At 45.8% G+C, this 26,731-nt stretch overlaps 5 protein-coding genes across 15 annotated transcripts in view; 4 read left to right on the forward strand and 1 right to left on the reverse strand.

Annotated features, from left to right (window-relative positions):
- Positions 1-15,046, reverse strand: part of TMEM71 (transmembrane protein 71) — a 188,200-nt gene extending 173,154 nt beyond the window's left edge. For 3 of the 6 annotated variants that reach the window (XR_014549966.1, XM_083622311.1, XM_083622315.1), the window contains exons 1-2: positions 14,900-15,046; positions 566-629 (exon numbers count right to left, since the gene is read on the reverse strand). Coding sequence is in view for 5 of the 6 variants with exons in the window: in XM_083622311.1 (XP_083478437.1) it covers positions 566-629; positions 14,900-14,912 (77 nt within the window). In the remaining variant the exon portion in view is untranslated. The remainder of the gene's footprint in view (positions 1-565; positions 630-14,899) is intronic. The other 3 variants (XM_083622312.1, XM_083622314.1, XM_083622313.1) reach the window with 3 other exon arrangements.
- Positions 723-3,444, forward strand: LOC310766228 (phospholipid scramblase 1-like). Of its 2 annotated transcripts, none has more exons than XM_083622317.1 (2): positions 723-879; positions 2,675-3,444. In XM_083622317.1, exon 2 carries the CDS (start codon positions 2,704-2,706, stop codon positions 3,406-3,408), a length of 705 nt encoding a protein of 234 aa, XP_083478443.1. In that variant the 5' UTR covers positions 723-879; positions 2,675-2,703; the 3' UTR covers positions 3,409-3,444. The 2 variants fall into 2 exon arrangements, with proteins under 2 accessions (XP_083478443.1, XP_083478442.1); XM_083622316.1 differs by lacking the exon at positions 723-879 and adding an exon at positions 2,094-2,415.
- LOC310766206 (phospholipid scramblase 2-like) lies at positions 4,508-6,076 on the forward strand. The gene has a single exon (XM_083622282.1). It carries the CDS (start codon positions 4,866-4,868, stop codon positions 5,814-5,816), a length of 951 nt encoding a protein of 316 aa, XP_083478408.1. The 5' UTR covers positions 4,508-4,865; the 3' UTR covers positions 5,817-6,076.
- Positions 8,014-9,333, forward strand: LOC310766223 (phospholipid scramblase 1-like). Its single transcript, XM_083622307.1, has one exon. It carries the CDS (start codon positions 8,475-8,477, stop codon positions 9,294-9,296), a length of 822 nt encoding a protein of 273 aa, XP_083478433.1. The 5' UTR covers positions 8,014-8,474; the 3' UTR covers positions 9,297-9,333.
- Positions 15,047-18,545: 3,499 nt separating the features above from the next.
- Positions 18,546-26,731, forward strand: part of PHF20L1 (PHD finger protein 20 like 1) — a 58,519-nt gene continuing 50,333 nt past the window's right edge. For 2 of the 5 annotated variants that reach the window (XM_083621943.1, XM_083621939.1), the window contains exons 1-2: positions 18,599-18,781; positions 21,332-21,445. In XM_083621943.1, coding sequence (XP_083478069.1) covers positions 21,363-21,445 — 83 coding nt within the window. In that variant the 5' untranslated portion in view covers positions 18,599-18,781; positions 21,332-21,362. Of the gene's footprint in view, positions 18,782-21,331; positions 21,446-26,731 lie in introns of all 5 variants that reach the window. The other 3 variants (XM_083621941.1, XM_083621940.1, XM_083621942.1) reach the window with 2 other exon arrangements.

The following is a 26,731-nucleotide window of genomic DNA, read 5'->3' on the forward strand; positions in this document are numbered from 1 at the left end:
TACTTTGGCCACCTCATGAGATGAGAAGACTCCCTGGAAAAGACCCTGATGTTGGGAAAGATGGAGGGCACAAGGAGAAGGGGACGACAGAGGACGAGATGGTTGGACAGTGTTATTGAAACTACTAACATGAGTTTGACCAAACTGCGGGAGGCAGTGGAAGACAGGAGTGCCTGGCGTGTTCTGGTCCATGGGGTCACGAAGAGTCAGACACGACTAAACAACTAAACAGCAACAGGTGGATCTTTGTGGGAGGAAGTTGCAAAGCTCAGGCTCCACTACTGCAAAATACAGCTTTTTTGCCCTGTAGTATATGTTATCCATGCATAGCGCTGGCATATGCATGAGTGAAACATTACTTTTCCTAATGCATACATTTAAACATTACATCCCACCCCCCACAACGTCAGTGACCAGCATAGGAAATGGCTTTTTGGTAGCAGCCATGAGCAGGAGATTGCGACATTTGATTTGGCCCAGGGAAAATAAGGACGGGCAACATGTGCATTTAGCATACCATCTCTAGTACTGTTGTAGACTGGTGATATAAAAATGTATAAGTAACCTGGGTGTGATGAGTTCTGATGTCACCTTCTCCCTGGGCTCCTTTTCAAGCAGTGGAGAACCTGCTAAAGCAGAGAGCAGATAAGCAGAATGGTCAGTTGTGATTTGTTCCTCAGGGACAAGATGCATAGCTGAAGCCATATATCCTTTCGCAGATATTATGCACATGAAATATACGCATTATCTATCTCCCTCTCTCATTTAGGTGGAAGGACCAGCCATGCACCATTCATAAGGCAAGGTGAATTCAATGAAGGTCACTTCTGATTGAGTAGGCATGTTTAGGATTGTACTCCAACAGCCATCCAGAGCAGGGTAGAGATGGCTTGTGCTTAAAAGATGGCAAAGGAGGTGTTAGGTAGATACAGGTAGGGCCATGGTTCATCTGCAGGAAGTCTCAGGTTCAATCCTTGGCATCTCCAGGTGGAGCTGAAAAGGGAGACCTATCAGAAAATCTGGAGAGCCACTGTCTTCAACAGAGTCTTCAACATTTTCATATCTGGGCCCCACCTTTAGCCAAATCATCATCATCATCATCATCATCATTATTACCGTATATTTGCAAGGTGGCAGTACTACTGCTGTGCCTCACCTTAGATCAAGTTGCAATCTAGTAGTGGGTCCTGGTGACTCACCAGTTGAACCAATGGAGGATACTGAGCTAGATGGACCAATGGTCTGACATAATATAAGGCAGCAGCTTGTGGGTAATTTGGGTGCCACTACAGAGAAGGTCTTTTTCTAGTAGTTATCCACCTAACCTCCAAAAGCAGGAGCACCTGAAAGAGGGTCGGTAGACCGGTTCCATAGAATAAGTTTGTTGGATGGTATAAAAGTGTGCGATGCAACCTAAATAGTTTCTGGTCCAAGCTGGCCCACAAAATTATTTGCAAATTAATGGGTATCATGTTATAGTTCAGCCTCTCTTTTCTACTCTGTAAAACCCCATTTGCATGAGTGGCGTTACATAATCCATAAATAGGCATAATGTGCACACGCACACACACACACACGCACACACACACACATCTCCAGCTTCCATTTGCAATAAGTTTTGATTTTTCTCAGCTACTTCTTTCCTGTGCCAGTGGGGCTTGCTTTCTGCAAAACCCAAACAGTTTAATTAGCAATGCCAAATGTAGATTAACAGTCATATCATGGGCAAATCATCTGATGGATTGCATTGTTGATTCACACGACGGTGCTAAATTATTACTTTGCAAACATTTACACAGTGTTTACTGATTAATGGTTGTAGCCATGCTAGCCAGAGGGAAATCAGTTATTCATTTGCAAGCCTGAGGGAAATCAGGTACCCTTAATTTGACATGCAGTGTTTCATTCAAATCCTTTATTTGTTTACTTGATGTTTATAATGGATGCAAACATTTGTTTGTGTGTGTGCGTGAGAGAGAGAAGTTCCTTGGTGCTGTCTCATAGGTCCAGCTTAAGGATCGTCAGTGACAGTTGCAACCATTGTGACTCAACAACAGGCCCATGGATGCTTAGTTCAACTTGTATATGGGCTATACCATTTCAGTCTGTAGGTGGAGGCTCACATCATCTGAATGGTCCTCCTTCAAAAACCATTCCCCCTTTGCTTAGCAGCATCCCGAGCCCAGTAACTGCAAAACAGTGCATTGAGAGAACAACATAGCTCCCAATGAAACAGATGTTGACAGACTCCCAGAAATGCCACCAAGACAATTTCCCCCGCAAGCTCATAGAAAAGCTGGCCCTACACCACAGGCAATGCAGGATGGGACAGTCAACAAGCCCCTGGGCCACATTATCCAGGACCGCTAATGAACACACCCCAGCGTCCTCAAGGAGCTTATGGAGCTCCCCCAGGTCAGTGAGAGCCAGTGTGGTGTAGTGGTTAAGAGCAGTGGACTCGTAATCTGGTGAACCGGGTTTGATTCCCCGCTCCTCCACATGCAGCTGCTGGGTGACCTTGGGCTAGTCACACTTCTCTGAAGTCTCTCAGCCCCACTCACCTCACAGAGTGTTTGTTGTGAGGGAGGAAGGGAAAGGAGAATGTTAGCCGCTTTGAAATTACTTCGGGTAGTGATAAAGCGGGATATCAAATCCAATCTCTTCTTCTCTTCAGGTCAAAGATATGCACGTCCTATAACTTGGATGCCAGCTCCACTTCCACTTCCCAACTGCCCCCCAGGACTGGAATATTTAAGCCAGATTGATCAAATGATTATTCATCAACAGATTGAGCTTCTGGAAATCATCATTGGCTTTGAAACCAGCAACAAGTATGAAGTAAAAAACGCTTGGGGGCAAATGGTTTACTCGGCGATTGAGGACACCGACTGCTGCACACGAAACTGCTGTGGAACATTGCGGCCATTTACAATTAAAATCACGGACAACGTGGGCCAGGAAGTAATTGAGCTCCAGCGACCTCTCCGGTGCTCCAGCTGCTTGTACCCTTGCTGCTTGCAAGAGCTTGAAGTCCATGCCCCTCCAGGCACACCCGTTGGGTATATTAAGCAGACGTGGCACCCCTTTCTGCCTAAATTCACTATCCAAAATGAACTCCATCAGGATGTCCTTAAAATCACCGGGCCCTGTATAGTGTGCAGCTTCTGCCAAGATATTAATTTTGAGGTGCTGTCACTGGATGAACAGACAGCAGTTGGAAGGATTTCTAAGCACTGGTCTGGCTTTCTGAAAGAGGCTTTCACTGACGCTGACAACTTTGGAGTCCAGTTCCCATTGGACCTTGATGTTAGAATGAAAGCTGTCCTGCTGGGGGCCTGCTTCCTGGTGGATTTCATGTTTTTTGAATCCGCGGGAGGAGGCCGGCAGCGAATGGGCGTCTGGGGTTAGGCCAGGCTACCTCTTATAAATGCCTTGGAGAAAGTCCTCTGGTTTCTTCTGTTTTTGCTTTGCTTAGATGGAGTCTTAAGCCTGTTCACAAGAGGGTTTTTTTGTTTGTTGAAACCAGGGGTTTTTTGTATTGGTGCTGCAGCTCTTGCATTTATAGAGGCAGAATATTCTTAAAGGTAAAGCTAAAGGGACCCCTGACCATTAGGTCCAGTCGTGACCGACCCTGGGGTTGCGGCACTCATCTCGCTTTATTGGCCGAGGCAGCCGGCGTACAGCTTCCGGGTCATGTGGCCAGCATGACTAAGCCGCTTCTGGCGAACCAGAGCAGCGCTCGGAAACGGCGTTTACCTTCCCACCGGAGCAGTACCTATTTATCTACTTGCACTTTGACATGCTTTCAAACTGCTAGGTTGGCAGGAGCAGGGACCGAGCAACAGGAGCTCACCCTGTCGCGGGGATTCGAACCTCCGACCTTCTGATTGGCAAGTCCTAGGCTCTGTGGTTTAACCCACAGAAGCGCCCTAGAGTCCCTGTCAGGTGGGGTATAAATTCATATATAAGAAAATGATGGTGATTTTGTGTACATAAGCATTATGGTAGCTAACACCCCAGTATCTTATCTGTTGCTTTATTTCCAGTGTAGCAGTTGCTGTATTACTGCTGCTCCTATACTCATCTAGCCAACTTTGCTTCATATCCCAACTGGCTAAACTTCCAACTGACTCTCAAATGTCTCCTCCCTCGCATTCAAGATTCTTTGCCAATCCTCCATTCCAGCTCACTCTCTCCCCTTCCCTATCTAACATTACCTTAATTCTATTATTATACTTACCACTGCAGGGGTACCTCTGGTTAAGAACTTAATTTGTTCTGGAGGTCCGTTCTTAACCTGAAACTGTTCTGAACCTGAGGTACCACTTTAGCTAATGGGGCCTCCTGCTGCTACCGTGCGTTTTCTGTTTTCATCCTGAAGCAAAGTTCTTTACCCGAGGTACTATTTCTGGGTTAGTGGCGTCTGTAACCTGAAGCGTCTGTAACCCAAGGTACCACTGTATTACAATATCACCTTATTTGCTATCAATGTACAGTACATACGTTATTATATGCAAACACTGGAACGTCACAGAGACCCCTCCATCTGAAGTTGGCTTCAAGGGACAGATTTGGGAAGGGGATGATGGTGTGCTGCACACTCTGTTTCCCAGTGATATCTGGTGTGGTTCTGGAGAACCCTAAGACTTCTGGGGGAGTTCAATGTCCACACAACCACTGTGACTCAACAATAGGTCCATGGATGTTTAGAACTTAGTTCAACTTAGTATCATTCCAGCCTCCTGGTTGGAGACTCACATCCTTTGAATGGTCCTCTGTTGCAAAATAAATAAGTAAGTAAGTCCCACCTCCTTGGGCAGCAACCTGAGCCCAGTAACGGTGAAGAGGCACACTGAGAGCCTGGCATGGCTCCCAAAGTAACAGATGAACACAGACCCACAAAAACGCTACAAAAACATTTCCCCACAGCAGTTAGAAAAGCTGGCCCCAGACTAGTGAGAATGCCTGGACACGGTGTACAGAACAGCGCTGATGAGCTACTTTATCCAGGAGAGCTGATGAGCATAAAGCAAGGTTATCCCGGAGTTTATGGATCTTCCCTATCTTGTTGTAAGCTAAAAATGGGTGATGTTTGCATCCCCCAGGCTGTAACCTGGATGCGGGCAACCATTCCAGATCTCGGCTGTCCTCCCGGATTAGAATATTTAAGTCTCTTGGATCAAATAGTCGTTCACCAGCAGATTGAGCTTCTGGAAATAATAATGGGCTTTGAAAATTGCAACAAATACGAAATAAAAAATGGCTGGGGGCAAAGGATATACTTGGCAGTTGAGGAAACAGACTGCTGTGCGAGAAACTGCTGTGGAGCGGCATGTCCATTTACAGTAAAAATCATGGACCATGTGGGCCAGGAAGTAATTGAGCTCCAGCGACCTCTCCGGTGCTCCAGCTGCTGTTTTCCGTGCTGCTTGCAAGAGCTTGAAGTCCATGCCCCTCCAGGCACCCCTGTGGGGTACATTAAGCAGACATGGCACCCCTTTCTGCCTAAATTTGCAATCCAAAATGCACTCCATCAGGATGTCCTTAAAATCACCGGGCCCTGTGTACTGTGCAGCTTGTGTCAAGATATGAACTTTGAGGTGATGTTGTTGGACGAGGAGACCAAGGTTGGAAGGATTTCTAAGCACTGGACTGGCTTTCTGGAAGAGGCCTTCCCCAATACCGACAACTTTGGAATTAAGTTCTCGTTGGACCTTGATGTTAGAATGAAAGCTGTCCTGCTGGGGGCCTGCTTCCTGGTGGATTTCATGTTTTTTGAATGTGCAGGAAGAGGGCAGCAGAGAACGGGGGTCTGACAATAGACCTGGAAGCTGCTTCGAAGAAATGCCCTCGTGTTGCTACTTCTACTTTTCCTTTGCCAAGATGGAGCGTTAAGCTGGCGAATAAGAGGGCTTCTTGTTAAAACTACTTATTTTTGAATTGCGGCTGCAGCTCTTGCACCTATCGTGGTGGGACATTCCAATTTATGGGTGCTGCTCTAGAATTCATAATGCATTGAAATGGAAACACTTTTTTAAAAAAAACAACAACAATTAAATGTATGTATTTTTCTGTGTATGAGTCACACCTGGCATATTTATGCAGAAGGTACCTCCTAGTCTGATGTCCCTTGGCATCAATTGTCAGATCTATTAGTATTTCTGTATGGTTATTATTGACTAGCTAGCTGTGTGTGGAGTGCCACTGTGTGTTCAATATGTGTCTGGGAAGTGTTGGGCTTGGTGAGAGTGTGGGTGCCTCTTCTATTTTAGTGGCCATTGGGGAAGTTCAGGAGGGTAGGACCTGAACCAATGAATTAAAGTTACAAGAAAGGAGATGATTCTGACTAAACATCAGGAAGAACTGTCTTGATAGTTCAGATAGTTTAAGCACAGGTTGGATGGCCACCTGTCATGTACGATCTAGAAGAGATTCCTGCATTGCCTGGGTTGGACTCAATGGACCTCACAGTCCCTTCCAACTCTACAATTCTCTGAATCTATTATTGCCCTGTGCCTCTCAGTCTCAACCTGGGTTTCTTTCTCCTTCACCATAAATTGCCACAAAGAGAGGCTACAGTGCTGTATATCCCCATATAACCAGAGGGTTTTCCAGCCTCTGCCATAATGGAAGCAGATGAACAACTTCAGTCACCTTCACAATGGTACATACTCTCCTAGGTCATAGCGTCCAATCACTTATTTTTAAAAGCTCACAGTGGCTGAGCCTGGCTTATTTCCCTTCAGGTCCTCAGTGAGCAACAGTCTTGGACTGGGGTGTAATGTTTAATCTGGCTTCCAATCGGGATAAAACGGAAACAATAAAGGAATTTTTGCAGGACTTCTTCAGCAAGGCAAGAACTGCTTTGCAAGTCCTTCCTTGCCACTGTCTCCTGTTGGCAATGACAACTGCCACCACTTAACAAAAGACCCATTAGTAAGTAGCTCTTGATCCAAACTCCTCTGAAGCAGCAAAATTGTGTGACAGCAGCTGCATATTATGGTTTTCTGGCATGCCCCCTGCACTCATCTATGGAATATCCCTATCTAACTTCTGACTTTCTTTCCCATACAGCTGGGGTAGGGAACTCCCACAGCCTATGGGCCACATCTGGACCCCCTTTCAATGTTACCTGCCCAAACCTTTACTTCTAAGAATATATCTTCCCCTTCAAAAACATGTAGCGTTGGTTGCTAGTACCCATGAGAGTCTGGAGCAGAAACAGACTCTAGTGGGTGTGGTAGCTTTTTTCTGTCTCTGTGGCAAGAGTCAGGATGTTGCAGCCCAACCCAGAAGTTGGCTTGCAGCAGTGGAGAGCAGTGTCATGAGACTAGGGAGCCATGGACAGAAAATAGCGACAGGCTATTGAATCACCTGGAGTTATCAGAAGAGGACACAGAGCCAAAGCAATAGAGGGAGATGGAGGAATACAAGCCAAGTGTGGAATGGAGGGAGCGACAGCGGAGAGGAATCTGAATACAAAACGGAGGCTGGAGGAGAAAGGTGAGAGTGGGTTTGGCTGAGAAGAAGAAGAGGGAGGAACAAAAGCAAGAAGGAAACTGAAATATACTCAGAGTCGAGTGTGGATTTCATGCTCTTTATTCAGCCCATAGTAGTGAGGAACAGAAGTTCCCCCGACAAGTCTGCTTTATATACATTATTTACACAATGGGCCCCACGTGATTGGCTAATTCTGGGATTCTCCTGTAGGCCAATCAGGTTGCGGATTCACTTCCACCTGGAGTTGGATTGGGTGGCTCCTGCGGACCAATCAGACTGCTGCATTCTGGATCCTATTGTTCTAGGACCAATCAGACTGCTGCATTTTGGATCCTATTCAACTCAGTACATAACAGAAACCTCATTGAGAAGGCTGCCTGAAGGTATCACACAATGAATTAAAAGTTGTTGCCTTTTCAAAAGGACTAAACTTTGCTCCCTGGGTATTGTAGATTCATCCTGCCCTCCAAACACTGGAATGCCTCAGGTTAAACTTTTCTGCTGCAGGCAGCCAGGATTCATTGAGGGACACAGACACACACACGCCACATCACAACAGGAGATGACTTTGAGCACGCAACAACCGGGACTCTTGAATCTTATTACTGGGCCGGCTTGGTTGGGGCTGCCCCAGCCCACAGGTGGTTTTTGTGGTGGAGCTCAATGACCCTTTAAAAAAAGAAGGAAATATTCTTCACCGCTGCCTCATGGGTACAGCTTCGGAACTGATAGTTGCAGTTGCCATTGTCCTCTCTATCGTGACTCAACAATAGGCCCACTGATGTGTAGTATGTGGTTAAAACTCTGTATGGGCTGCATTATTTCAGCCTCCAGGTGGTGGCTCAGCCCACCTGGATGACCGTCCTTCACAAAACAATCTCCTCCTCCTTGGGCAGCCCACTAACTGCAAAGAGGCACCCTCAGAACATGGCCTAGCTCCTCAAGAAACAACAGATTCACGCGGACCCACAGAAATGGCACCAAAACAACCCCCCAAGCGTGGCCCTACACCACAGGTAGCATACGGATATGTTCCACATGCCCCAGGAGCTCATCCCGTTCACGGTCAGGCACTTCAGGGTGTCGTGTGGATGCCAGCTCCAATTCCGCCTCCCAACTGCCCCCCGGGATTGGAATATTTAAGCCAGATTGATCAGATGATAATTCAGCAAAAGATTGAGCTTGTGGAAATCATAATTGGCTTTGAAACCAGCAACAGGTATGAAGTGAAAAATGCTTGGGGGCAAAGGATCTACTTTGCAGCCGAAGATACTGACTGCTGCACGCGACTCTGCTGTGGAATGGATCGGCCATTTACCATTAAAATCATGGACAACGTGGGCCAGGAAGTGATTGAGCTCCAGCGACCTCTCCGGTGCTCCAGCTGCTGTTTTCCGTGCTGCTTGCAAGAGCTTGAAGTCCATGCCCCTCCAGGCACGCCCGTTGGGTATATTAAGCAGACGTGGGATCCCTGTCTGCCTAAGTTCACTATCCAAAATGAACTCCAACAGGATGTCCTTAAAATCACCGGGCCCTGTATAGCATGCAGCTTTTGTGAAGATGTTCATTTTGAGGTGCTGTCGCTGGATGAACAGACGGCTGTCGGGAGGATTTCTAAGCACTGGACTGGCATTGTGAAAGAGCTCTTCACCGATACTGACAACTTTGGGATCCAGTTCCCGTTGGACCTTGATGTTAAAATCAAAGCTGTCATGCTTGGCGCTGCCTTCCTTGTCGATTTCATGTTCTTTGAAGCTGGAGGAGGAGGAGGCCAGCGAATGGGGGTCTGGGGTTAGGTCTAGCTGCTGCCTTATAAATACTTTGGAGAAAGCCCTCGCGTTCCTTCTCCTTTTGCTTTGCCAAAACAGGGCATTAAGCCTGTCCGTAAGAGAGAATTTCGGTTAAAAGCAGTGTTAGAAATTTGCCAGCCACCGGGTGCATTTTGCACCTGGCTATCGGCCACTTGCGACCAAGTGACCTGGTGTCTCCGAAATCTGGCGGCTCATGCCTGGGGATTCTTGGATCTTGACTGTTTTCACACACTAGCAACACATCCTGTAGCATTCTATCCACTATGTTTTATCTGCACAATCAGAATGAATTTCAGGAACCAAAAAGTCACCTTGAAAAAATACAACCTTTGAGCTGTCTGGCTCCAAAATGGCAACTAGGCATTCCATTTTGGCGACTGTAACCCTGGTTTAAGGAGCCATTTGGCACCTAGCTGACATATCTTGAGTTTCTAACACTGGTTAAAAGTACTTATTTTTTAAAATAATTATGGCACATATATATCTGCTTATGAGGGTTCTCTAGAATTAATAACACACTGACATGTATTCTTATATAATTTTTGATACAATTAAAGGTATACATATACGAGGAAGCCCTCCCCTGTGCAGGCGGAGTGTTTACGAAAAGGTTATAGAATCATAGAATGGAAGGGACCCTGAGGATCATCTAGTCCAACCCCCTGCAATGCAGGAATATGCAGCTGTCCCAGACGGGGATCAAACCTGCAACCTTGGCATTATCAGCACCATGCTCTAACCAACTGAGCTAAGTCCCTATGGACCAATGCATGGGTGAGAAATGGGAAGTCCCAGTGCCTTGTGGCTGTTAAGGCAGGGATCATACCCATGAAAAGGATAATATAAAGCCAACACTAAAAGATAACATTTTTGGTTTAGGGCATTTTGCTTAACTCAGATCCCACCTATAGTAACCAGAGCCGTCTTTCCCATTAGTGTTAGTGGTTCGTTGCGCCAGGGCGCCTGCGTCTCAGGGGCACCTTAGAGAGTGGGGGAGCTGCACAGCTTTGCCAGCAGCCTCCCCTTTCCTTGCACGCCCACCAGCTGTGCCCCGCCAAGTATATGGCTGGCGAGTGTGCAGCTTCCTTCCCAAGCCTCCGCAGGAGGAGGGCAATCCCCGCAGAGGATTAGGACTACTGCAATGTGCTCTACGTGGGGCTACCTTCAAAGGTGACCCAGAAACTACAACTAATCCGGAATGCGACAGCTAGACTGGTGACTAGGAGCGGCTGCCGAGACCACATAACACCGGTCTTGAAAGACCTACATTGGCTCCCAGTACGTTTCTGAGCACAATTCAAAGTGTTGGTGTTGACCTTTAAAGCCCTAAACGTCCTCGGTCCAGTATACCTGAAGGAGTGTCTCTACCCCCATCATTCTGCCTGGACGCTGAGGTCCAGTGCCGAGGGCCTTCTAGTGGTTCCCTCATTGCGAGAAGCCAAGTTACAGGGAACCAGGCAGAGGGCCTTCTCGGTAGTGGCGCCCGCCCTGTGGAACACCCTCCCATCAGATGTCAAAGAGATATACCAGACATTTGAAGGCAGCCCTGTTTAGGGAAGTTTTTAATGTGTGACATTTTAATGTATTTTTAATCTTTGTTGGAAGCCGCCCAGAGTAGCTGGGGAAACCCAGCCAGATGGGCAGGGTACAAATAATAAATAATTATTATTATTAGGACGGAAGCTGCGTACAGCTTCCCTCCCAAGCCTCTGTATCTGCTAAAGACAGCTCTGCTCCCGGTCATTGTCCTCCTCCTGCTTCCTGGCGAAAGGCAGCACGCAGCCTTCCCAGGCTGCCTTCTCGGGCGCCCTGATGCTGGAGAGCATGTCCGCCGGCACATTTTCCTGCTTGATCTCCGCCACCATGCTGGGGATTGGGGCGGTAGAGGACATTTTCCACCACCCCCTCCCTTGTTTTGGAGTTCCCGGGGGGCGCCAGAGGGATCTTTGCACCACGGCGCCGGATATGCTTAAGACGGCCCTGATAGTGTGATAGGAATTTTATGGCCTTAGATATATGGCAATGTTCATAACTGCACATACATAGATCAACACAGGAAGGCCAACCTGGAACCATTTTGATTCCTAAACTGACCAAATGTTTTCTCTGCAAGGTCAACCTGGAAAAGTCTCCCCGTTGTCTCTTTCCTCACAAATCCTGTCTTAAGGACACATTTAAGATATGAATAAGGTGTGAGCCTGTGACCTGGCCCAGGAAATAAGTATTTTACCACTACTAAAGAATGGCCAGGCTCCCCAGGAAATCCAATCAAGTAACCTGCCAGACAGGAGATAAACAAGGACAAGAGAAAAACAACATTGAAATTTTTGTGATGTAGGTGGGATGTATCTGAGGGGTGGTCTTAGGTTACACCCCTTCTGTGATGTATGCATAATGTTTCTGGGGGTGGTCTTGATCTAGAGGATGGGAATTTCAAAAGTCTTTATAAGCCCTTGCACAGCATTTTTGGGGTTCCTCCTCCTTTCCTGCGTGTGAGGGGAGCACCCTGTTGCAACAGATCAATAAAGATCAAGCTTACTAGCTGCTTTGCTTCTCAATATTCTCTGGTTGGCCTCTGTTATTTTCTCCTACCAACAGGGAACCTATGTAAGGACTATATATGGGCTCTTGGATACCCCATAAGGGAAAAGGGCATATTTTTATTTACAACAATAGTAACACATAGTACAGTTGAAATATACTCAGAGTCGCAAAGTGACTCTGCCAACCAATCATACTGCTGCATTGTTCTAGGACCAATCAGACTGCTGCATTCTGAATCCTATTGTTCTAGGACCAATCAGACTGCTGCCTTTTGGATCCTATTGTTCTAGGACCAATCAGACTGCTGCAGTTTGGATCCTATTCAACTCAGTACATAACAACAGTGGTACCTTGGGTTACATACGCTTCAGGTTACAGACTCCGCTAACCCAGAAATAGTACCTCGGGTTAAGAACTTTGCTTCAGGATGAGAACAGAAATCGTGCAGTGGCAGTGCGGCAGCAGCAGCAGGCCCCATTAGCTAAAGTGGTGCTTCAGGTTAAGCACAGTTTCAGGTTAAGAAGGGACCTCCGGAACGAATTAAGTACTTAACCTGAGGTACCACTGTACAAACATAATATTTCCAAGCCCAGGATCAGTTTTGAGGACTCCACAGGTAAGTTGCCCAGCGCGGGGGCTAGTGTCTCCTTCGGGGATCCTTCAGGGTGGTCCAGTCCCCTCTCCTGATGGCCAGTGTTCCCCTGCTGCCGCAGCCTCCCTTACCTGGGTTGTGCGGCAGTGCTTGCGAAATGGCGACAACGCTGGGTTCCACCAAGATCTCACGGAGCACATGAGATCCAGCGAGACTTCTGTGAGATCTCGCTGGAAACCTGCTGCTGCTGCTGCTGCTACAGCAGGTAGCAGGGTGCCTGCAAGGTTGCCGCTTCTTGGGTTTCTGCCATCTGAGGACACCGTCTTGAGTGGGCCAGCCCTGCCGTTGGCCTTTGTAGTGATCCTGTATCGAGGGTTGCCACCTTTGTTCTGGCAAAATACAGGGTGGGGCAATTTGTGGACCACCCCAATCTGGTTTTGAAGCGACTTCAAAACAATCCATTACAATCTCTTGCAGCCTAACAGGATGGCCCCTCTGGAATTTGTCCCTCACACACACGCACACACATAAACATGAATCTGTAAATCTCTCTGTGCTTGGCTACCCAGAGTTTAAATGCATGACCTTTCAAACACCCTTTCAAGCACATGCATTTGGAGAGGACCCCTAACTTGGCAGAGGGAGAGAAGATCTGAAATACAGGACAAAAATTGCATCAATACAGGACGTAGCACTTTCCACTGAAACACAGGATGGTCCTATATTATACAGGACCGGTGGCAACCTCTACCATGATCCCCATTAAGTTTACCAGGTTATAGAGAAGATAGCCGAGGCTGCTGTTTAGTCCCCTCTGTACAATGCTTCTTTCAGCACTGTGTCCTTGAAAAGCCAGAAGTGGAGGAAGATAACTAAAGCTGGTCTGTCTGAAATTCCTTTCAAAGTGGTGTTTCACATGCACACACCTTTCAAGGACCTGGTGCTGAAAGGAGAGCCACTGAGGCAAACAGCCCTGCATTATGGCATAACCTTTTATAAACCACAATCCACCATCAGATACTGTACATGATGAATGAAGGGGACCATAGTTCGCAAACCACAATGCCATCACAAATCTGTCGGTCTTTAAGGTGCCCTAAGATTCCCTGTTGTTTTAAAAACCAACAATCAGAACAATTCTATACAGTGGTACCTCGGGTTACATATGCTTCAGGTTACAGACTCCGCTAACCCAGAAACAGTACCTCGGGTTAAGAACTTTGCTTCAGGATGAGAACAGAAATCATGTTCCGGCGGCGCGGCAGCAGGAGGCCCCATTAGCTAAAGTGGTGCTTCAGGTTAAGAACAGTTTCAGGTTAAGAACGGACCTCTGGAACAAATTAAGTACTTAACCCGAGGTACCACTGTACTTCAGACATGGGGAACCTGCAGCCCTCCAGAAATTGCTAGATGACAAAACCCAGTAACCCTTTAATTTTCACATTTACACCAAACATGCAAAGAATGAGGGGAATCCTTGCCCCCGTTTCAATTTTCATATTAAGATCAGTGCCAGCATTTTGTACACGGATTTAAATGGTACTGGTTGAAGTGGGTTGTGATTATTCTAAAATAAAATAAAATCAGATAGATATATATGCTTGAAGCCACATACTGTTAAGGTTGTTTACCCCTAGGCACACAGAGCAGGAAGTGTCACATAAACTGCAGTGGGCCTTACTTACGAGGAGACACCTATAGTATTGAGCTGCAAACAGCCAAGTTGGAGGGCGTAATTCCTGATAAGGTGGGCAGAAGCAAAAGAGGACATGTCTCCTCTCCTGCATCTTGAAAAGCAGCGCAGAAATGGGAATATCAGCAGTGAAGTTCACTCTTCTGCACAGTTGTTAAGTGTGCAGGAGCTGCTTCCCCTCTTTCGCCTGTTCTGATCACCTTTCTTACTAAGTAAAACTGATTTCTAAACCAACAATGCCCCTCAACTGGCAGCCAGGCTACTTTATTTACATGGCACACTCTGCACCGCAAGCATTTACAATGGGAACTAGGTCATATGATGGGGGGGGGGGGAGAGAGAGAAAAACTAACTTGGCATGTCAGCATCTTTAGTTTACCGTGACAGATAAAAGTCTGATCTTGGAAAGCTGAGATTCTTTTTCCTTAAAAAAACAACAACAACAAAAAAGGAAGAAGAAAACAACATCGCTAACCATATAAAACTGCTTTGGGGTGCACACTTTCCTGGTGGTAAATCTCACCGAAAACAACTGTACTTATTTCCCAATAAACATGCACATTACTCAAATATTTATCACATCTGCCACATCTTTGCACAAATTTTCGTACAGCATTGCAGTTGATGCGACTTGTGTATCCCGCTTAAATCTTTTCTCTCTGCAGTTAAAAAGTTTCCATCTTAATGGCCTCTGAAGCAACCCTTTCTTACAATATTGCTATCAAGAAAGCATCCGACATGGTAAAAAATCTTGCAGACCTGGAAGAGCCATTTTGCCAGTTGGTGAGACTCCACCAGCAGCTTACCCATCCAACAGGCGAGACTGTGGACTGTAACTGTTGAGTGCCTGTTAGCGCTTGCTTCCTGCAGCCAAAAGAGCAATGGGTCTTCGAAAGAGCACTGAAGAGCTTGCTTGTTTCCTTTTGAAAACAGACTGTGCAATAGGAAGCACAGAAGCAGAATGAGGTCATGTTTCCTGCTAAGTCTAGCTTCGCATCACAAGCATTCTTTCTGAAGAGTCCGTTGCAGATTAGAGAGTAGCCCACTGGAGAATTCAGATGTTAAGGTATCTTCAGCTATGAATAGAAGGGTCTTGCTTGTTGCATTGTTCTTGGCAAAGAACAAATTTCAGAAACAGTGGGAGGTGGTAGATGAGCAGTTCACTAGGTCCAAGAGAAAGGCCTGGTTTGGATGAGTTACTATCAAAACAGGTGTCGGTGAGAGTGGTGTGAGGGGAGAGATAATCTGAGAAATAAAGTGATATTATACATGCATGCATTTGTTGTCTTGTGCCCTGCTCCATATGCCACTCCCTCATGCCCACCGCCACCTGTCAAGAAAAGAATCATTGCTGCCCAGGGATGGGTGAATAATGACAATTTCAGTTTTCCAGACTTTATTTTGGTTTTTCACAATTTGCAATTTTTTTTAAGTTCCCTGGCATTTTAATGTCAGTTTCTGCTAAAGTTATTAATTTACATATTTTTGCAAGCAGTTTCCCCTAATATAATGTAATTCTACTCCAATATGTACATTTCTATGCTATTTTACCTAGCCTATGCATTTTTTTATATCTGTTACATGGTTGGGAAATGCATTGCAGAATCTAGAGATGTGCACATTTTGAAGGATGTTTCAGTTGGTGCGTTCCTTCAAGAAGTGTGAATTAGGTGGATTCGCCCTCAGATTGAATCAAATTTCTCCTCAAGCCCTATCGCGACCCCAGAAACGCCAGCTCTCAACATAAGCATATGGCAATTAGAAAACATGCAGATGAACAAAAAGCAAACGGTGTCATGAGGAAAGGAACAGTGTCATTCACTTTGGGTGCTTCCACATCAACCTGCTTCTCTGCTATTGACACCATTTGCTCACAGTTTTATTCAGCCAAAATTCTCCCAAACTGCTACATTTCCAAGGTTTCCATGTTGTCATCACCCCCACCCTTCAGATTAAATGCAATTTAAAAATAAGCACAATTGCAGCGCAGACTGTCTGTTGTCCAATTGCCTTAGGATGGAGGAGTGGCTGGTGATTCTGCCGAATACTGCTTCACCAACCGCAGTGGCATTTTCACTTGTCCACTGTTGCTGCTACATTAAACAGAAAGTGAAACTGATAAAAGCTATTGCTCTTCTTAGCAGTGAAGTCAGAATAGCCTGGTGGAATTGTTAAGGTTGTAGTCAGTGTGACTCCGACTTAAGAGTAGACACATTGAAATTTAATGGGCATGACCAACTTGGATTCATTAATACTGGCACATCTATTTTGAGTAAAACTTAGCTGGTTACAACCAATAGCTTTAACAGTTCCACCATCAGGGTTGGACCAAATTGATACAAACTATCTTTCACCTGTTTACCTACCTCAAAATCAGCTGTTGACTATATTTTTGTGCCGAAAAGACTGGCTCCTTCCTTGCTGTCCTTCCGCTGGCTTTTGGAACGGACTTCTTCTAATTATTATTACAGTGCTACCTCGGGTTAAGTACTTAATTCGTTCCAGAGGTCCGTTCTTAACCTGAAAATGTTCTTTTTTTCCCTCTCTTTTTTTTCTTATTTGCTTTTTTTTGGTTTTTTTTTCTCTTTTGTGTTTTTAACCTGAAAATGTTCTTAACCTGAAGCACCACTTTAGCTAATGGGGACTCTTGCTGCCGCCAGGCCACCGGTGCACGATTTCTGTTCTCATCCTGAAGCAAAGTTCTTAACCCGAGGTACTATTTCTAGGTTAGCGGAGTCTGTAACCTGAAGCGTATGTATCCCGAGGTGCCACTGTATTATTAAAGTTTGTACATGGGTGGCACTGTGGTCTAAAGCTCTAAGCCTCTTGGGCTTCCTGATCAGAAGGTTGGTGGTTCGAATCCCCATGACAGGGTGAGCTCCCATTGCTCTGTCCCGGCTCCTGCCAACCTAGCAGTTTGAAAGCACACCTGTGCAAGTGGATAAATAGGTACCACTGAGGCGGGAAGGTAAACAGCGTTTCCATGCACTCTGGTTTCCGTCACGGTGTTCTGTTGTGCCAGAAGCGGTTTAGTCCTGCTGGCCACGTGACCCAGAAAGCTGTCTGCGGACAAATGCCAGCTCCCTCGGCCTGAAACCGAGATGAGCACCGCAACCCCATAGTCGCCTTTGACTGGACTTAACCGCCTAGGGGTCCTTTACCTTTTTACCTATTTAAGGTTGTACACCACCCTTCATCAGAAGATGGTTCTATTGAAAGGGCTAGTGCCATTCTGCTTTTATTGTACAGTGGTACCTCGGGTTACATACGCTTCAGGTTAGACTCCACTAACCCAGAAATATTGCTTCAGGTTAAGAACTTTGCTTCAGGATGAGAACAGAAATTATGCTCCGGCGGCGCGGCGGCAGCAGGAGGCCCCATTAGCTAAAGTGGTGCTTCTGGTTAAGAACAGTTTCAGGTTAAGAACGGACCTCCAGAATGAATTAAGTACTTAACCTGAGGTACCACTTTAATTATTGGCATGGTTTAAATAATTATATGTGTGCATGTTTATAAAAATGTTTATTTGTGTGCATGCTCATAGTTCTACCTATGTTTAACTGTACTGTTTTCAGTAATTCTTATTTTTACCTACAGGTAGGTAGCCGTGTTGGTCTGCCCTAGTCAAAGCAAAATAAAACAATTCCTTCCAGTAGCGCCTTAGAGACCAACTAAGTTTGTTATTGGTATGAGCTTTCCTGTGCATGCACACTTCTTCACATGAAACCTCATACCATTAACAAATTTAGTTAGTCTCTAAGGTGCTACTGGAAGGAATTTTTTTTTATCTTATTTCTTCCCGTAGGTCACCTTGAATCCCTGCCTAGGAAGGCAGGGTATAAATTAATCTATAATACAAATAACGATGATGACAACTCTTCTTTAAAGCTTAGGCGCTCAAGGACCTCAAGGTGTTTTGGCCGCTTTAAACTTTTAGAGGCGAAAAGAAGCAACCGGCCGCTTTCAAACGCCGATCTCCCTCGCCTGCAAACCTTCCTCGCCTGCGCGCAACGCGGGAACCCGACCAGCGCATGCAATCCGACGCCTCCACACGAGGCTCCCAGCTCACGGCCAAAGAGGTCAGAGGAGGAGAAGCGCGGCGCGGGCAGCCTCAACCCCCGGTTTCCTTTCGACCGCCTCTACTTGAGTGGGGCGGCAAAAGCTCCGCCACTCACCGCCACCCTCCCCCAAAACACCTCGCGCCATTCGCTTGCGCAGGCATTTATTGAAACAAAAACTAAAAACCAGCAACCCCCCCCCACCCCATGTCTGGCTATGCCCTCAGTCCACAGCTTGACCACCCTGCCTTCGATCGGCAGCCGGAAGTGTTCTATAGCACCTTCGCGCCGTGCGGTGACCTGCCCGCTTTGGCTCTTTCCCTCCCTCTGTCTGCGTTGGCGTCGCATGACGGTGGCGGAAGGGGAGGGGAAGACGGCGTCTCCTTGCGTCGCGCAGCAGTGACGCGAGCGCGCCGTCGCTGGGACGCGAGAGGCGGGGCCGGGAGGAGACTGGCGATGGGTCCCGCTGAGGAGGAAGAAGCGGGTCGGAGGCGGCGGCGCTGCTGCTGCTGAGGGCCTTCCCTCCGGGGGAAGCGAGAAGGGACGCCGCGCTGCCCCGACGGGGCCTGGTAGCGGCCCGCGGGTAAGGACAGGCCGGAGCCGCCTCGCAGGCGGGCAGGCCCCGGAGCGCCGCCTTAGCCGCGGCCTCCGGTGGAGGAGAACCGAGGCCCGCGAAGGGGCTCCCCCTCGCCCGCACCCGCGCCAGGGACCTGCCCCGGAGGCGCCCGCGGACAGGGGAGGCCGGCCGGCCAGGGCCGCGGAGCGGGGCCTTTCCGGTGGCGGCGCCTCCCGTCCTCCGGCGAGTGAGGCGCTCTAGGCCCGCCCTCGCCTCTCAAGGGAGGCCGTGGGGTGGGGGGAAGCGGCCTGCTCGGTGCTCGCGGAGGGTTTCGAGCCCGCAACTTACGCGGGAGGGAGAAGGAGGGCGGGTGGTTAGCCCGGCCTGCCTCACAGGGTTGTTGTGGGGACAAAACGGAGAGCAGGACCGCCTTGAGCTCCTTGGGGGAGAAAGGCGGCATAATATCAGTGCAGAGAATGAGGTGCTCCCCCAGGGTTCGTGGTTAAAGCCAAACGCCGCGTATAGTCAAAATGCACTGGGTTTTCTTCCCCTGGGACACCCTCACACCCTTTCCAGTTTCCCAATAAAGAATACAGCGGTACCTCAGGTTACAGACGCTTCATGTTATGGACTCCGCTAACCCAGAAAATAGTGCTTCAGGTTAAGAACTTTGCTTCAGGATGAGAACAGAAATCATGCCCCATTAGCTAAAGTTGTGCTTCAGGTTAAGAACAGTTTCAGGTTAAGAACGGACCCCCGGAACGAATTAAGTACTTAACCCGAGGTAACACTGTAATGCACACGTAAGCGAGTGCAAGTTGCAGGGTTACTGTAACCCGAGAGGACTTTGGTAATAGGTGCCCTGAGCAAAGACAGAATTTGGTTTGTGTCCCCCCTTTCATTCTGCGCATGCCCTCAAGTGCCCAATGTGATAGTTTTGCCCCCCATTCGCCCTAAATGAATTCCACTCTTTGTTTAGGGAAGACCCTCTGCGCTGCTCTTTCTTAATTTGTATGCCATGTTCTACTATGTCAAAGGCAGTTTTTCGTTTTTATCTTAAAGATGGTTTTCATTTTTTAAAAAGAATAAATGTTAAGTGGCTGTGATAGTTCTGGGACTCCCAGAAGTATTTTTTTTTTTTTTGCATAAATATATATTTGTGGGAAATTTCATCTGGCCAGAGGCTGTGTAGGTGGCCGTGAATTTAGCCACATACAATTGGAGTTGCAGCCAGAGAGGTATTGGGGGTTATTAAAAACCAGGCTGAATAAAATAAGGAAGGATTGTTTATTAGAAAGAGGATCTCTATTAAAAAAAAATAAAAATTAAAGCGTGCATTGTCACTTATCCCTAAAGAGCGTTTTTAACAGTGGAGTTTCCTTTCTAGCTTGGATGATTTTTGCACAAATTGACATAGGTAGAAAGCCAATGTCTGAAATATGGGCTAATTTATAAACATACACTGCTTTTTTCTAAAGCACATTTGGGATGTAAGTTCAGGTTGGTAGGGACTGTGGTTTTACTTCTTGTAGTGCTTAGGCCAAGGCAAGGGTGAGAATGTTACATTAAATAAAGAGTGGGGCTGTAGTCTTTTCTTTCTTTTTTGAGGACAAGGATTATGGCTCAGTGTTAAGATATTTTTCTTGCATGCAGAAAGTTCCAGGTTCGATTCCTGGCTCCTGCTCCATCTCTGAAACCCTAGATAGCTACTGCCCATATATACAATAGTGAACTAGATTGAGCAAATTTCTGACTAGGAATAAGACAGCTCCCTATGTTCCTTTGTCTAGAAGTCTTTGCCCTTAGTATCAACTGGGACCTGGAGATCACTGTTTGCCATGACTCCTTAGGTAATGCATAGTGGAGTTTGGCTTCCCAGGAAAACTGGGTTCTGCTGGACCCTCTGAATCCAAGTTCCTACAGGATCTCCTGTGGTGGACTCGGAGGACTACAATACCTTCTGAGTGCTTGCACCATTCCACCTAAGTCATTGACACAGTAACAGTTCAGTGAAAGATCTTGCTTAGAGATACATACATTTCAACTTTTGCCCATTCTGTTGAGTTAAGTGCAACCTTCTGCCACGGGAACCCTTTCTGTGGCAAGCTGGTTTAATATGTATGGGATTGTATATGCAGTAGATAGCAAGCATTGGAGAGTGACATGTATCAGTTCTGAGGCCCCCTAAGCAGGTGAGGTTTGTGTTCTGCATTCAGTTTTCTGAATTGACAAAGATAATAACACCATAGTGTAAACTCATGTGGTTTCCTGCTTTAAGAAATACACTAGTTAAGTGAGCATTACATGATTGCCCTATCACTAGCCAGCAGACTTTAGGAACTAATCAGTGCTACAGTTTTTGGGTTAAGACTGCAATCTGTCACCCACCCACCTTGGTGTAAGCGTCATTATCTTCATCAGGACATTTGAGTAAACATGCATAAGATAATGCTTTTAGTGTTCGATTTGCTGCTTTTTTGACTGCGACCCAACTGTCTAAAGGACAAATACAGGAATATCACCTTAAACAATATTTTCTGTGGCAATAACACCTTTTATTTCTTTTTCTTTCTACAGCTAAGAGGAGAGAGGAGTAGAAGCTGTCAAGATGAGCAGAAAGCCTCCAAATCGTCCTGGGATCACATTTGAGATCGGTGCTCGTTTGGAAGCACTTGATTACCTTCAAAAATGGTATGGAAGTTGATAACGGTGCCTGGCTTAGATCAGAAATTATTTCACACGTGATGCATGATGGATGTGCCTTGAACTTCTGTTTTCATTTATATGCATTTTCATTCCTTGTTCATAAACTAACTTAAAATATGGTCACTTCTTCCAAAAAGAGTTGTTAAGGTACCGGGACAATTTGTGAAAAGAACTTGTTCAGAAAATAGTTCTTACAACTAAAATAAACCACAGGTTTACATGTTGGTTGATTGTTTGAAAGTGTACTGGTGGATTCTGGTGTCACATGAATGTGTTTTATCTCTCCTATGAGAGATTCCTTACTAGCAATTCAGCAAATAACACCTTTATACCCTGACACTAGATAATAGGCAATATTTATGGATATGGACAATGAGATTTCATAGGGTTGTATCTGGAATCATTAACTTGGTAGACTGAAGTTATTAGAGTTGCACTGAAGGTGGCATGTTGGAAGATTTGGAGCTGCCCTTGAAGATCACTCAGAAACTACAGCTGGTGAATAATAATGCTGTCTGTTTCCTAATGAAATTTGGGAGATGAGTAGTTGTTCAGCCTGTGCTGTACCAGTTGCACTGGCTTTCTGCTTGTTTCCTAGCCCAATTTGTGGGCCTGGTTTTAACTCTTAAAACTAGGCAGCCTGAGGCTCACAACCCAGATATTTTGTTTCTCTGTGCCATCTGCAGTCTTCAGATCAGGTTCTACTTCAGTGTATTAGTTGTGGTCAGCCACAGTGATTGCCCTGAGACTTTGGAATGTGTTCTCAACCCATGACAAATTTCCTTCCCTTTCTGCCTTTAGGAGGGGGTTGTTTGTTTATTTATTAAGATACTTTTTACATAGCTGCTCATAACATTGTTGAGGCAAAAAAACCCCCACATTAATAAAAAACACAGTGCAAAAAAATAGCTGTGGCTGTAAATTGGCGGAAATTAAATAGATCAGATATTGGAACTAAGCAGCAGGAAGGGTCTGGTTTGCAGGAATTTTCTTATTTGTATAGCATAAAGGATTTGTTGATTTTCGTAGGCTTGAGTATGGAAACAGAGGTCTTTAATAAAATCTACTTACATATATGTTGGATACCAGCCCTTTAGATTTTTTTCTTCAGTGTTACATTAACATCAAAGGGGGGGTGGCAACGTGCAGTCGGGGAAACAAGCATGGTAGTTATGCCCCATCACTGTTTCCAGTGTTCTAATATATGTGGGGGATTAGTGGATAGCTATCTCCCTGCTTCAGAGCATCACCCTCCCAATTAAGAGGGCAATGGGGGAGAGCTGGTGTGCTCCCTTTCTTAGCAGATTGGCTCTGTTGAACGATGCCCGAAGAGGGCTATTTTGGTTTTAATAAACCATTACTGATGTGCATCCCTTGGACTGCCTTATTCTTGGGAGGCCCAAGTCACTTGGATGACACCTCGTCTTTTCTCCTCTTCCTACCCAGAAGGTTGAAGCTCAGTGGTACAGCACCTCGCAGGTTCAATCCCTGGCTTTTACCCTGGAAATTTTGCCCCAGTCACCAAGGACAATACCAGGCTAGATGGAGCAGTGGCCTGACTTTGTATTAGGCAAATTCCTGTTCTCCATCTCCCTGTGTGAAGTGGCACATGTAAGAGATATATGAAATAAAGTTGGTTCTTATGCACTCATGAGAGTTTACCTTATGAAATATGTGGCACTTCTTAGTTATAGGGTTCTAATGCAGAAATATGCTTTGGCAGGTGACATTAGTTGTGGCATCTCGTAGATTGAGTGCTTTCACCAGGCATCCTACCTGTTGCCCAGTTTGCTTTTTTTTGGGGGGGGGTTATATTTGCACCAGTTTGAAGCCTTTTAATTTCCCAGGCACTCAAAGATGCACTGTGGTTGTTTTATGGTTTCTGATGGATTATATTGATTGTAGTTGATGCTTTTGCAATTTCATATTGATTTTATTGTATGTCTCTTAGTTTTTGCTGTTCTAAAATGTACATGGGGCTGCGAGTTTTATGCCGATGGGTGTCTTATAAATTTAATTATAAGTACTTACTTATAAGTAAGTAATTCATAAGTAACTAATTATGTTGGTGTGTTTACCCTTTTGAAACAAAGTGGGAATGAATGATATTGCTTCCTGAACAGTTTACCCCCTTGCCTTTAGTAATTTCTGCCATTGCACTGAGAAACAAATAGCATACTACATATTTGCTTATCTTTTGCAGAGAGCTACCAAAGACCTCTAGATACTCAAGATTCAATCTTGTGATAGATTAATACACAGCTCATAGTTGACATGGCATGTTGACCATGAGAGATTTGTTTATAGAGTTTTGTACCTCAGCTTGCAAGTTCTAAACCACATCAGGCCCTTCCAAATTCTTTAAATGCCCTGCAAAGGCTCTGCTTTCCCCTCACCTTTCTATGCTTTTCTAAACCACAGAGCCTAGGGCTTGCCGATCAGAAGGTCAGCGGTTCAAATCCCCGCGACGGGGTGAGCTCCCGTTGTTCAGTCCCAGCTCCTGCCCACCTAGCAGTTCGAAAGCACATCAAAGTGCAAGTAGATAAATAGGTACCGCTCCGATGGGAAGGTAAATGGCGTTTCCATGTGCTGCTCTGGTTTGCCAGAAGCAGCTTAGTCATGCTGGCCACATGACCCGGAAAACTGTCTGTGGTCAAACACCGGCTCCCTCAGCCAGTAAAGCGAGATGAGCGCCTCAACCCCAGAGTCGTCCACGACTGGACCTAACGGTCAGGGGTATCTTTATGCTTTTCTAGCTTGCCTGCTCACTTCACCAGTCTTGGATACTATGTTTTTCTACTGCAGGTTGTGTTCATGGCTGTCCACGCACGAGTGGAAAGGATGTCTGCTCATGCAACAGGACTTCACCTTCCTCTCCTTTCCCCTGCATACCTCCACACATCCTTAAAATTACTTTGGAGAGTTGAGGGAGATCCTCAGATTTAGATTTTGGAGACGTGGGGGACTGCAGGGGGAAGGAGTTCCCCTACACAACCAGAAGTCATGCGATATTGGATTCTGCCCTGCATGTGTGGACACGCCATCTAGGACATGCCATCTAGCTCAGTACATCAGGCTGGAATGTAGCTGTTATATACCAGGGGTGCCCAAACAAAGGGGGGCCAGATTTGATGAAGTGAACATGTGTGAGGGCCATTGAGGTTTTTTTTTAGGATTGAAGTTGTTGAGCTTTTTTTTTTAGGATTTTACCCCCAGGACATATACTGTCACGGGGGCCGGATTAGGCCCCTGAAACGGACTTTGGACATGCCTGTGTTACACAGTTAATTTGAAGTGTTTCTGTAGAGTAGAGGGTTATTATGTTGAAGATCCTACTAAAAGTAAATCTGTTGGACATGAGCACTTTTTGGTAGGAAGGGACCCATGACCATAAAGAATTTTGGATAGATTTCTCATACGCTTTCCTAACAAAGGATCTTCTAGGGACAGTCAATTTTCCCTTGCTATGCATATTTTACTGTTCTAATTTTATGCTTTAGGCTTTGATTGGTGTCATTTTTAAATTCTTAGACAGATGGAAGTTTCTACCTTTTTCTCTTGGTGCATCATCACTGAAGTACTCCCCCATCCTCTACAGTCTATTTCAATAAGATTTGTTTCATTGTTAACGCTACAGCTTTGTGAGATGTATAATGGAGCTGGCATGAAAAGGTGCCTCTACCCTACCTTGTGAATGAGAAGGAAGAGAGTTTACTGTGTAGCCCACTAAAGTTCCTACTGTGTAAAAACAAAGGGGGGGGTGTCTCAAAATGTTGGGGTTGAATTTACTTTGCTATTCAACTGTTATGCCCAGTGTTGGACTTGCGATTCTTAGACTAGGAGCCAGTTCTTTTTGGTGTCTCTTTTATCTTTACAGTTTGTTTTTCTTTGATTATAAACCACATAGCACATTTTGCTTTAAAAGGAAACATTAACGTAAAACAATTCAGTTAAAATAAATCCTTGCTTATTTACTAAGGTTGCTATCCTAACCTCACTTAGCTGGAAGTAGATCCCAGTGAATTCAGTAGGACTTGCTTTTGAGTAGATATGGTTAATACTGTGCTGTTAATATCTTGAATAGATATCTATGTATTGCTTCCAGGGGAAAAAAATCTGGTTTTCTCACACATCAGGTGAATGGAAGCTCCTATACCCAAAGCCTCTTGCATGCTTTTGTTTTCTCAAAATTCATTTACTACTTTATTTGCTATTTCATTTATTTACTACTACTACCTATAGGTTGATTTTATTTTTATACTGAAGCATCAGCTAAACTTAGTTATGTGGTTTGAGTGATTCAGTCAATACCATCAGATTCTCTGGAGGTATAAGCCTCCTTTCCGTCCCCACACTTTCTGATCTTGGAAACAATTTGTGGAAACAGTACAGTGGAACCTCTACTCACATACAGAATCCGTTCCCGATGTCCGTTCGTGAGTCGATCCATACTGTGGTTAAAACTAGGAGCCTTCCCAGACCCGCTGAAAGAGGCGGTTATTAAACCGCTTCTTTAAAAAACATATTTGGACCTGGTCAATATGGCCAGCTATCAACTAGTCTCAAATTTTCCATCCCTGGGCAAGGTGATTGAGCGGGTGGTCGTTGAACAACTCCTGGCACACCTGGAAGATACGGACCATTTGGATCCCTTCCCATTGGGATTCAGTCCTCATCATGGGACTGAAACTGCCTTGGTCGTCCTGGCCGATGATCTATGGTGGGTTAGGGATACAGGTGTAAGCTGTTTCCTAGTTCTGCTGCATCTCTCAGCGGCCTTTGATACCGTCGACCATGACATCCTTTTGAACTGTCTAGAGGAGCTGGGGACACTGTTATGCAGTGGTTCCACTATTTCCTCCTGCAGCTTCCTGCAGCCAATGGGAAGCCGGCCAGCATCGCGGAAGGCGTTCCCCACTCTGCTCCGCACTAGTTTATTGCGGCGCACAGGAGCCGACCGAGCAGGCAGCGGGGGTCCATGGGCCAGTTAAACGACCCCATGGGCTGCTTGTGGCCCATGGGCCTTAGGTTGCCAACCCCTGGTCTAGAATGATTTATAGTCCAACAGGCTCTGGGGGGGGGGGGCATCACATTATTTACTTCTGTTTTACATAATTCCAGTGAAGAAGTGTTATTAGACCCAATGTTATTTATTTATTTATTTATTTATTTACTTACTTACTTACTTACTTACTTACTTACTTGGGTATTCATAAACCACATATTCGAAAGAAATTCCCCAAGCCGTGTATCTGTGCGCACTCATCTATT

The sequence above is a fragment of the Podarcis filfolensis genome (assembly GCF_964270895.1).
Source record: "Podarcis filfolensis genome assembly, chromosome: 7".
In the NCBI taxonomy this organism is placed as follows: Eukaryota; Metazoa; Chordata; class Lepidosauria; order Squamata; family Lacertidae; genus Podarcis; species Podarcis filfolensis.

Coding starts and splice junctions, on each gene's coding strand:
- LOC310766228 (XM_083622316.1), top strand. CDS start 2,370: ATGAACACACCCCAGCGTCCTCAAGGAGCTTATGGAGCTCCCCCAG. Junction 2,416..2,674: donor AGCTTATGGAGCTCCCCCAG/GTCAGTGAGAGC, acceptor TCTTCTCTTCAG/GTCAAAGATATGCACGTCCT.
- LOC310766206 (XM_083622282.1), top strand. CDS start 4,866: ATGGCTCCCAAAGTAACAGATGAACACAGACCCACAAAAACGCTACAA.
- LOC310766223 (XM_083622307.1), top strand. CDS start 8,475: ATGGCACCAAAACAACCCCCCAAGCGTGGCCCTACACCACAGGTAGCA.